General features: G+C 39.1%; 1 protein-coding gene across 3 annotated transcripts in view; it reads left to right on the top strand.

The window, feature by feature from the left end:
* Window positions 1–12,270, top strand: part of LOC137294014 (protein unc-79 homolog) — a 49,926-nt gene extending 37,656 nt beyond the window's left edge. For 2 of the 3 annotated variants that reach the window (XM_067824931.1, XM_067824933.1), the window contains exons 45-50: window positions 475–525; window positions 3,270–3,410; window positions 5,535–5,552; window positions 7,590–7,667; window positions 8,105–8,149; window positions 9,241–12,270. In XM_067824931.1, the coding sequence (XP_067681032.1) occupies window positions 475–525; window positions 3,270–3,410; window positions 5,535–5,552; window positions 7,590–7,667; window positions 8,105–8,149; window positions 9,241–9,420 (513 nt within the window). In that variant the 3' untranslated portion in view covers window positions 9,421–12,270. The remainder of the gene's footprint in view (window positions 1–474; window positions 526–3,269; window positions 3,411–5,534; window positions 5,553–7,589; window positions 7,668–8,104; window positions 8,150–9,240) is intronic. The other variant, XM_067824932.1, reaches the window with a different exon arrangement.
* The last annotated feature ends 37 nt before the right edge of the window (window positions 12,271–12,307 follow it).

A 12,307-nucleotide genomic window follows, 5' to 3' on the forward strand; every position in this document is an offset into this window, starting at 1 on the left:
GTAATATGTTATGTAGGAATCATGAACAGTTTTCATGATAATGGAAAAGAAAACCCGGGACAGCTTCCTAAGATTCTGTTATTCGTGTTATTACCTCATGTTCAAGGTGGTTACAAATTTGAATGTCCAGTCTGATTGTGATCCATGGTCTTTCCCCACCTGTGCCTTGTTCCTCAAAGCAACCATAGTGCTACCACTGTTGCAGATCTGTGTGTTAAAGTATGGGACTTACAATTGTCTTAGAGTTATGATTGCTTTGAGGATTGGGGCCCTGGTCATGCTTGTAGCTTGTATGAAAGCAAAAATTGTCCACCTCCAGGTTGAGTTGGGCAAGGCTCCAATATTAGGTGGGCCTTATAGTCAGCACTTGTTGAGGTCATTATAGGAAATTTGATGGTATGTTTGAAGATAATGTGTAGTTATTCTGGGGTACTTGATGAGGATGGATGTACTATAAGGTGTATTTTCTTCCAGGACACCGTACTGCACATGTCATCACTCTTCCATGCCTTCATCCTGTGCCAGGTAAGTGCATGTCATCACTCTTCCATGCCTTCATCCTGTGCCAGGTAAGCGCATGTCATCACTCTGCCATGCCATCATGCTGTGCCAGGTAAGCGCATGTCATCACTCTTCCATGCCTTCATCCTGTGCCAGGTAAGCACATGTCATCACTCTTCCATGCCATCATGCTGTGCCAGGTAAACACATGTCATCACTCTTCCATGCCTTCATCCTGTGCCAGGTAAGCACATGTCATCACTCTTCCATGCCATCATGCTGTGCCAGGTAAGCACATGTCATCACTCTTCCATGCCATCATGCTGTGCCAGGTAAGTACATGTCAACACTCTTCCATGCCATCATGCTGTGCCAGGTAAGCACATGTCAATGCTCTTCCATGCCTTCATGCTGTGCCAGGTAAGCACATGTCATCACTCTTCCCATGCCATCATGCTGTGCCAGGTAAGCACATGTCATCACTCTTCCATGCCATCATGCTGTACCAGGTAAGCACATGTCAATGCTCTTCCATGCCATCATGCTGTACCAGGTAAGCGCATGTCATCACTCTTCCATGCCTTCATCCTGTGCCAGGTAAGCACATGTCATCACTCTTCCCATGCCATCATGCTGTGTAAGGTAAGCACATGTCAACGCTCTTCCATGCCATCATGCTGTGCCAGGTAAGCGCATGTCAACGCTCTTCCATGCCTTCATGCTGTACCAGGTAAGCACATGTCAACGCTCTTCCATGCCATCATGCTGTGCCAGGTAAGCGCATGTCAACGCTCTTCCATGCCTTCATGCTGTACCAGGTAAGCACATGTCAATGCTCTTCCATGCCATCATGCTGTACCAGGTAAGCGCATGTCATCACTCTTCCATGTCTTCATCCTGTGCCAGGTAAGCGCATGTCATCACTCTTCCATGCCATCATGCTGTACCAGGTAAGCGCATGTCATCACTCTTCCATGCCATCATGCTGTACCAGGTAAGCGCATGTCATCACTCTTCCATGCCATCATGCTGTACCAGGTAAGCACATGTCATCACTCTTCCATGCCATCATGCTGTGCCAGGTAAGCACATGTCATCACTCTTCCATGCCATCATGCTGTGCCAGGTAAGCACATGTCATCACTCTTCCATGCCATCATGCTGTGCCAGGTAAGCGCATGTCAACACTCTGCCATGCCATCATGCTGTGCCAGGTAAGCACATGTCATCACTCTTCCATGCCATCATGCTGTGCCAGGTAAGCGCATGTCATCACTCTTCCATGCCATCATGCTGTGCCAGGTAAGCACATGGCACAGTCTAAGTAAACTGCTTGTACTGAGTCTAACAAACCCTAGTACAAGGTCACATCAGCTAACATTTTTTAGCACAAACACACAAACTGACACTCAATTCTTTTTATTTGCGTACCCATATGATTATTGTTTACAGTGATGAGTTTTAATACCTGTAAAATGTTACCGTTCTGTTCAAGACCGTATTGCATTGATGTTTCTATACTTGACGATTTTTTTGTACGTCTCAACCCATGAATACATAGTTCTCAAAGTATACGTTTAGATATGAAAACAAATTTGTCATTAGGTCTGAAACTGCTTTAATAAGTATAACATGAATAAAATTATCAAATAGAAATAGTGTCATTTTAGCAAATTCTCATTGTACCTTTACACTATGACGGATTCGTTTTACTGCATAATAATACACTGACTGATTTCAAAGTTGTGCGTTGTGGGAAAAAGGAAGCAGATCTCGTATTCTATTTATTTGTGCTTTTTATTGTGAAATTTGATGAGCAGTTGTTAAACTGACAATGGGGCAGGAAACTGACAGATGAACTCACAAACTCAAGAGAATAAAGTATTGTGAAAAGGAACAATGTTCAGCAATTGGAAATTTGTTTGGGAGTGAAGAAGTGACATTGCCAAAATTGGGGTTACTTAAACAAGTTCGGTCCCAAAACTGGCAGAGCCATTTGCAGCAATATCATTGGGGTTCCTTGAAAACGAAGCAGAAATTTGAAATTAGGTTGCACTGGTGGGCATTTGTTGTCAAGCATGTTGTCAGTCAGATTTAGCAAAACTTTGCTCAGTTTGTGCTTTTTGTCATTTGAAATGGACCTATTGTATGAGCTATTATTGGGTTCATTCCTATGGCCAAATAAATACATGATTTGCATGATTCAACATTTGCGTCTGCAAGTACCTGGATGACTGTTGTTCATAGAGAGTGTGGGCAATATACACGACTGAGGCCACAATCCTTGAAACTGTTTGGATTATTTGGCCCAGTTATATACAAAAACAAGTAAGAGACATGTTGAAATTGAAAGGAGTGTGGATACATATGATTTTTATTTTGGTTACGTCATGCTGGACAGAGAGTATCCTGGGGAAACCCGGAAAGTAGTTGCGGCATAAGTTCACATGATCGGCTTGAAACTGTTCACACACATATGAATGATGTTTACGCATGTATGAACGATTTGAAGGGTTTAAGAGAAATTAGCCTTGAAATTTAGATCAGATGACTGCTCTCTCAGTCAACCAATGTTTGGGAATCTGTGTAAACTTGTGAATTTATGTGATCTTGTGGACTGTGATTCCAAGTCGACATTCACTCACTCAAATACACAGATGAGGAACCTGTTTACCTGCTTGTGACATTGGGTACAGATGTGATGATATTGTAATTTCAACAACATTATTGCCTGTAGTATCCATCTGACTCCTTTGTGTCTGTTCCAGTTGTGGACGATGTACTGTGAGTCGGCAGCAGCCCTTCACCCCCAGAACAGCGAGCAGTACCAGTCCGCCTCTGCCCACATCATGGACTTTTGGGCTCGTGTGACACCAGGCATCTTGCAGCTGCTGTCTCACTCCAAGGAGGTAGGTGACACCACTGTGGGTCTTCAGGTTCCCAATCTTTAAGAAAAGGAGGTGTTTATTTAGGAGACAAATGTACAGTATTTTCAGGTTACACTCCAGATTTAGCAGCTCTGATATTTAGTTTTAAACCAAACTACCTGCAGCAAATGGATTTGATCTGAACATTCAGAATCAAGCACTCTTCAGTATCATGTGGGAATTGTATAAGTGCACATGATTTTGAATGAGTGATGTCAAGAGAATGGTGACATTATGTTCTTCGTAGCCTGCTACCATGGAGATGGTCTCTCGCAGAACTATGCAGCATTGTCTTCCCCTTTTCATATTTTTTTTTGACATCATTGTGCAGAGCTTGACGATGAAATTTAGAGAGAGGTTTTTTAAGAGAATGATAATTAAATGTAATAAACTGTATTTCAAAGAGTTTGAACCGACTGGCCTGACCATGTTTCTTGGTATTATTTCATCGGATCTGAACAGTAACTTATGGACTTTACTAAATTTAAAGCAGAGTTGGTGGACAGCATCTTGCTTCTTGCATCTTGGTTGGTTCAGGGCTATACTGAATGGTGCCCTTTCTGCACGCTCGGCATGATTGAACGTTACCCTCTGACAATAAGATGTTTAACAGCTCTTACCATCTTATTACCAAGATTATTATCTTAAGAAATAATTTGCATAAGTATTGACATTTGTTCAGGTTGTTCTTGATGTAAACTCCATTATTTATTATGTGATGCCATAGATGTGAGCTAGTTATGATTTAGATATACTGAATAGCAAAAGAAAGGCGACTGTGTTTTTTTGTCAATTTTTTAAATAGAAGACATAAACATGAACACTTACTTTTATGAGATTTCATCTTTTTGAAACTTGCATTTCTCTTGCTGTTCCATTAACATTGGAAGGGCTCAAAACATCAAATATAAGTAATGAAGTCCCTGCTTAATTTAGGATTAGGGTAGGTGATTGAAATGACAACATTATGTAGTAACAAGTCTTTGAATTGATTTTTTTATAAAATTTGTCATTCCAGTAAAGAGAATTAAGCCATTTCATAACAGATTTGGAGGAAAATACATATTTTTATTTTTAATATTTTGAAATTTGGGGTGACAGTGGTAAAGTGGTTAAAACAACCGTCTGTGATGGATAGAGTGTGCATGTTGGTTAGCATGTGAGAGGGCGGTGAGAGGGGGTGATGGTTTGCTGGGTCAGGAGGATGGTGCTTTGGTCGTGGCAGGGGCAAGGATGGTAATGGCCTTCTTATAGGTCACAGAGGAACCATTGCAGAGGTCACAGAGGAAGAATGTAACATCATTCCATATGATTTACTTACTGACTTACTTATCTATATATCCTTATAGATGTTATCAGTTCTTTTGAAAATTAGGATGGAATTATCATGTTAGTGAACTAATTTATTGGATTAATTTGGCAGATACATCTTGTATCTTATATTTAAAACTATGTCTATTTACTGCTTCAGTATAAAGGTCAAGGTCATATTGACTAAGTTATAATATACTGTCTGGTGATACACTTAAACATGGTTTAAATCTACAATTTAAGTATTTCATCAGTATAAGTATATTAGAGTGTCCTTTTAATATTGTGATAGTGAACGTTTTTGGATCAGCGTAAAATGTATATCTTTTCAGACAGTTGAAGAAAATTATTGGCCCCATACAATTATACTGTGTCATACCAGACATGTATGCCGACACGCCTGACACATTATGCTCTGATATTTATAGTACTGTATGGAATATGTATCAGCTGAACACTTACCTGTGTGGATTTGTTTAAAATATTTCGACAATATCAGTTTAGTGGCAAAAATATTTGAATCTACAAGAAACTATTCTGTTATTATGTCAGTATATTTTACTAAAAACTATCAGTGTCAGTATGCCATTAGACTTTGGTGATAATGTAGAAACTATTATAAGCCATGTGTACTGCAGAATGTTGCTAGGCTTGGGTTTTTGACTAGTGCATGAGGTCACTGCAATGATTTCCCCAGTCCCATGCACCAACCTCCTGACTGCCCTTGTATAATTGTGGGAGGATGGCTAAATGTGAGGCACAATCTTTTTCTTTGTGCTCCATGACACACTGAAGGATAAACCGACACTAGAGGTTTGATATTGCTGTTATCACACCCCCATTGTTCCAGCACCTCAGTCATATCAGTTTCTTTAGCATGACCTGTACACATTTGCACAAATTGATGCATGCATTTGCACGCTCAATTTTATCTTTTTCAACAATTTTGTCAACTTGATAATCTTTTTACTGAGTTACCAATTTTCTAACTCTCAAATGTCTGTTCTCACAAGAACTGTATGTTACCTTACCTTCCACATCTTTGTTGGAGTGAATAAGTTGGGTTGAATATCACCTGGAAAAGTATGTGACTTTGTAACAACAGTGATTATGGGAGGAAAGTTGACATAATGGCTCAAGTTATAGATGTTTACCTCTCTGGTGGATCTGGATTGTCCAAATGTATATAATTTGGGATAGGGCTACTTATCTTCTTTGCTATCAAGCTAAACCTATGACAATCAAACTGGGAATTCAGAATTGCAGAGTTATCACCCTTGGGAGTGCTAGGATACTATGATCAATGTGAATCTTTGGTGCATGCAAGTACTGATCAGTTTCATCATTGTGGTAAATGTCTATGACCTGTGTTGATGCCAGGTTACCTCCCATAGCACAGTGACTCTTCAACTTCAGTTGTGTTCTGAGAATAACTAGACCCAACTCGTTGACTTACTGTCTGTGGTATTCCCCTAGAGACTACTAACAGTTTTGGTCTGCATGAGACATATATTGTAAGGAGATCATGCCAGTTTTAACAAAAACTTATACTAATTTGCTTTAAAAGGACAGTAGTGAAACATGAAGCTACCATAAAATGTCCGAGCTGTCATTATTTTATTATGTTTTATTGAGATTTGCTTTCTCACATTTCTGTAGATCTTAGCCATCTGTTGTGGAGCATGTTTTCACTTCCATGGCATGGATCGTCTGTATTCTATTTCAGGGGATAGATGCTGTAGCCTTTCCTAGTTTATCAGTATTTTTTTTAATTTCATCTTTCTTGTAGGTATTGTAGATTTACACAAAACTGTCCTTACCATTCATTTCCAGTTCTCTCCAACAAGGATTACACTGGGTGCCCCTCTCTGCCCCATGGTGTGTTAACCCGTGAAGGTCCCGGGGTAGAATAGGCCTTCAGCAACCCATGCTTGCCATAAAAGGCGACTCAGCTTGTCGTAAGAGGCGACTAATGGGATCGGGTGGTCAGACTAGCTGACTTGGTTGACACACGTCATCGGTTCCCCATTGCACAGATCGATGCTCATGTTGTTGATCACTGGATTGTCTGGTCCAGACTCGATTATTTACAGACCGTCGCCATATAGCTGGAATATTGCTAAGTGCGACGTAAAACTAAACTCACTCACTCACTCACTCACTCCCATGGTGTGTTGTAACAGGCAATGAGATTGATGTTGCAGTAAAACTCAGTGGCATGCTTAGCGATGTCATCATGCCCTGATGTTGTAGATGAATACTTGTGATTGAGTTATTGGTGTACCTTGTTCTGACCCTGGTCTCAGTGATGTGGCTGAGAAAGGTCAACAGCAGCGTGAGACAGTATTCATCTGTTCTGTCATCACAGTTCTTTGGGGGACTTGTTTAATTCTTTGGTTCAAGTCGGAAAGAAGATAATATTTACACTAAAATTAATTTGACATTTGAAGAAAAAACATACTCTGATATTAAAATAATAATATCTTGCAGATATTTTGGAATTTTTTAAGATAAAGAAATCACAAACCAGAAGTTTGATAAAGAGTGTATAGTTGAGCTTCATTAAATATTTTAATAGGAACTTCAGTGGAGTCCTTTATGTGATTTGACCTCAGAGGACAATTTTGTTTTGATTCTGTGAGTAATAAGCTACGGATATAACAATTACTTTCAATTGGCCATTAGTGTCAAGTACAAGCATTGCTTACAGCATTGTCTGTTCATGATAGGCCAACCATATGGCCATCAACTACCACCAGCCTAGTGTTAATTACTGTATTGCTGTATTCTCAAGGAGATATAGGTGCATATGCATACATAATGACATAGTGTGTGACATTGTTGTGGCAGCTGGTGGAGATGGTCAACCTTCACTTTCTGGGACTCATGGAAGCCCTCCAGGAGTGTAACTCTTGTGTCCTTGCCAAGGTAGGTCCTGTTAAAGTTCATTCATGTATGTGGATGTGGGTGTGCATGCATGCTTGTCTTTTTCCTGTGTAGGAGCCAAACATTTCTTTCACATTTGATAACCATAAAGCTGGAATATTGCTGATTGTGGTGTAAAACTAACTCACTCACTCACTTTCACATTTTGATGCAGGTTATCGAGGTGTAATGTGGTAAATCCTTTCCTCGATATTTCCCAGATTTACAATATTTTGGAAACCCCATTACCCAGTCAGAATAGTATCTAAATAGTTCCTGCGAACTTGTAGTGAATGTAGTGGATAAAATCTCCTGACTACATGCTTAGAAAAGGAAATGGGAAACTTTGTATTACAAACTTCTGTGCAATATGTTCTGTTCATATCTAAAGGTTTTTAATGATGGTAGAATATTCATATTCAATGTGTTCCCTGTTTCAGCTGTTTCCGATGTGGCAGTGCATCCTCTTTGCATACCATGCACAGGTAATAACGTCCTTCTGTATCTACACATCCCAGGCCTTATTTCACATTTCTTCTTTGAGAGGCATTTAGAACTTGGGGCAATAAGGAAGGATGACAATATGTGGACAAATGACTTCTCCATTGCTCTGAGAGCAATGTTTCGGTGTAGGTTCAAGCACTGTTATCAAGCAAGTGATAAACAATATAAGGATAGGCTTCACCATCCCTGTGTGTATTTTGCAGGTTTTATTTGTTACACTTTTGTCAAAGCCCATGTGTTGTTACTGTGTCTGGCTTCCTTATTCCTTGTAGTACTAAACAAACATCTCCTTTAACTTGTATATATGCTTCTCTATCCTTATACTGTTCATCATGTGATAACGATGTTAGAACCTACTCTGAAACATTGATCTCATAGTAGTAAAGAAGCTGCTATCTATTTATTGTCATTCTTCCTTATTGTCACATTATTGTACTCATAATGAGCCTTTTACTGTACAAGGAATCCAATGGGGCATAGGCATTCTTGATGACTGGAAGACTGATTGACTGCTGTTTCTGCAAACAGCATATGTCTCATGTGAAGGAGTGGGTGTCACAGCTCTGTCTGAAAAGTCTTTCAGTCATGGGAACTTGATGTAGGAGGCTTGATGTAGGGGGCTAGATGAAACTTGTCTTTGCTGTAATGTGGCTGGAATGTTTCTGACTTCACTCATTTTGTTTGTATGAAATACGTTAACAATAGAAGCAAGGGTCCTTGTCACAACCAAAGATGCCAAGATTGAAATCCTTTACTGCTTACTGGGTTTTGTAACACTAACATATCTAGCTGATCTCTTTTTTACTCTGATGATCTAGGTTAGAACTGATCTTGAGTAAACCATGATTGTCACACAAGACGATGAATGGTATCTTGTAGTCAGGCTCCTGGCTTGGTTGACGGGTCATATCCCAGTTGTATAGATGGATGCTCATTATGTTGATCACTGGATTGTCTGGTCCAGACTTGGTTATTTACAGACCACACCCAAATAGCTGGAATATTGCTGAGTGTGAGGTTAAGAAACAAACCAACTGAAGTCCACGATGGTGTAATGTTGATGCTGTTACAGTTGCCGGGACATCTCCATGTGAGATTACAGATGTGCCAGAACTGGGAGCCACCGCACCCAACACGGGACCAACGCTCATTCAACTCCACCATCCTCCTCAACTGGCTTAAGAGGATCCAGTTCAAGCTTGGGCAGATCGAAGTCCAGTCGTCAGCAGCGACACAGTTTTACACTGTGTGAAACAACTTCTGAGGGACTCTGAATATCACCTGTCCTGTTGGACAGAGAATCATCTGAAGGAGCAATACTTGTAACATCTACGATCCATATGTACTGATATACAGTTTGTGATCAGAAATACCCACATCATATCATATGATCACCCTGTTGTCACACTCATTTCATCATCTATTTATTAGGACATTGACAATTGTTATTATTTGTGATGTCATCTGTTGGGAACATCATTTGTTTGATATCTACAAGGTTATGTTTCTAGGTCAATGAGGTTTTACTTCTATGTTGTCAAAACAGAACTTATCAATATAAGTCAAAATATGTTCTGTCACTATTGGCCAAAATAATGTAGATGGTTTGACCAATACATTTGTTCTATTAATAATTCTAGTATTGTTCAATACTACATATTGTCTTAGGCCATTATTTTAACATTTGTTGGATCAAAGATATGCTGAACCTTTTTTCTTCCACACAGGGACAAAAAGAATAGTTCAAATTTACAATACATGTAGTGTTTTTCTCATGAATTATACACACCAAATTATTTTCAGCAGTGTTGTTTAAAATCTACAAAGATTTTTGATGATTAGTTTCACATCAATATTTTGCCAAATTGTTCAGTTGACACGTCACAGGAGATTTCCTTGCATAGTAAATGTAGAGTTGTCACAGAGTTTGCCAAAATACACTGTCAAAAAGCATATCCTCTTACCTCACCCTTCTTAGGCAATATTTGCAAGAACATTCCAGGATAAAGATTTTGAAAAAGGAAATTATTTCCCCATTCAACTTTGACTTTAACTTTAAAAATCTGTCAACAAATGTAAAATAATGGCCTTATATGGCATCTTGTCTATCTTAGCCAGTCAGAATATGTTGCTTTTATATGGAGCTTCCATGGCGTTGTTTTGAACCTCAATGTGAACTGTGATATTGCTGCTTTTTGGACATTGAAAAAGTTCTCGTTCTACAGATGTTTGGTGTTCTAACTATACTGATGTGTGTGGTTCTAGGTTAATAGTGGCCTGGCCAGAAGGTGGAGATGATGGGTGACAGGAATGCTATGGAAGTGATTCTGATACATCCACTTTATGGAGGCATGCACTCCCCTGTCAATGAGGGTCCTGATGTGGTATACTGTTTGCCATGTGAAAATATTTTAATTTTTTGTGTAAATGTAAAAACAAGGGATATTCAATTGTGTTAGCCATAGCTTTCATTGTAGAAATCAGCTGTGTGCTCACTGTCTTGTGATCTTGTTAGATTGTAATAAAGCAAGGTGTAATGACTTGACATCTGGTATGAAGAGTACTTTTGAGGTGATTTTTACTGATGTACATGTCTCCAGTGTCATGGTTTGATCTGACTGTCACCAGTCGTTTGCCTTTGTTGACATGTTCGCAGAAAAACTTGAAATGATGACACAAAGCATTCAGTCATGCTGAGTGGTCAAATGCTTCTATAAAGCTGGAGCTCACTGTATCAAAGACTTGTAGATGTATTACGTTACGTCTGATTGTCAGTCATGGTAGACTCGTTATATCATGATTATCAGCATTCATTTTCTTTGTGACATGGGTGACAATCAGCTGATAACTGCAAAATTCTCAACTCATTTGGACCAGTACTTCTATGAATCTATTATTTATCACCACACTAGTCAGGTTTTCTACAGTGCAGACAGTAGTAACATCAACCACAGGCAAACTGTAGCGCAAATGGGTTGCACAGCATAGATCGAGAGAATGACCAGTCTTCTTTCATGCGAGCGAAGCGAGCAAAGGTTGACAGCATACTTTCCTCGCTTCAGTTCGAAAAATATTTTTCATGTCAAAATAAAATATCGCTACTATCAAAAGTTTACACCTATTTCTTCACTTGGTTGTGCTCTCACGTTTTCAACCCCAATTACTCATGTGAAATATTTTATATTCAACATTTTAAGCGCAACTTGTGGTAGATCAGACCATTCTTCGCCTCCATTACCCCTTCCAGCGTCCGGTTCAAAGGAGTGAAGGAACAGGAGGGTATTATTCCACATGGAACACTTACAGTTACCTCCCCTGCTTCATTCGCTCATTACGCCATAAGTGTTTTTTATGTAGAATAAATGTGAAAATTCTAACAATAGCGACGACAGATAAGACAAATAAACCCCAACAGGTTCATGATAAAATTAGGCAATATGGTATTCCTTTTCAATTTCTGCTTATTCTTGTTCCGTCACTCTGTTCAACTGGAAGTTGGCGCTTAAAAAATTGAATAAAACATATTTCACGTGAGTAATGTTAAACATGAGGTAGGAAATAGGAGAGCACAACTATGTGAGGAAATGGGAGTGTATCTTTGATGGTGGCAATATCTTATTATTAGATGAAAAATATTTTTCGATTCGAAGTGAGGAAAGTATGTTGCCAACCTTTGGTGGCTTCGCTTGCATATATGAAGACTGTCATATTCTCTATGCTGCGCAACCCCATTTGCTCTACAGTTTGCCAGTGCATCAACCTAAATTACAGTATTCACAGTATTTTGGTGTGAGGAACCATAGCATGTAAATAATAGACAGAATGTGGATGAATTTGTTATAATGTATACAGTCAAACATGAGGAATTTATTATACTTCCTCACAATGATGCTTCGGTATGTGTTACGGGATGGTGAGGCAATGCAAGGTGTGTTGATTTTACAAGAGGTATATTTATACTATGTACCTTTAACAACTATTTACAGATGAGCTGGTTACTTTATAAGAAGAGTTTTGTATGTGTATATACAACTATATATGTTGATACAACTGTTGTTAGTATTTATTGTATAGCCTATTAAAACCAGTTGCTCCTTTGCCATACACGTGTTTGGATTATTGACTGCAATATAAGCTTG

Source organism: Haliotis asinina, chromosome 8 (genome assembly GCF_037392515.1).
Source record: "Haliotis asinina isolate JCU_RB_2024 chromosome 8, JCU_Hal_asi_v2, whole genome shotgun sequence".
NCBI lineage: Eukaryota > Metazoa > Mollusca > Gastropoda > Lepetellida > Haliotidae > Haliotis > Haliotis asinina.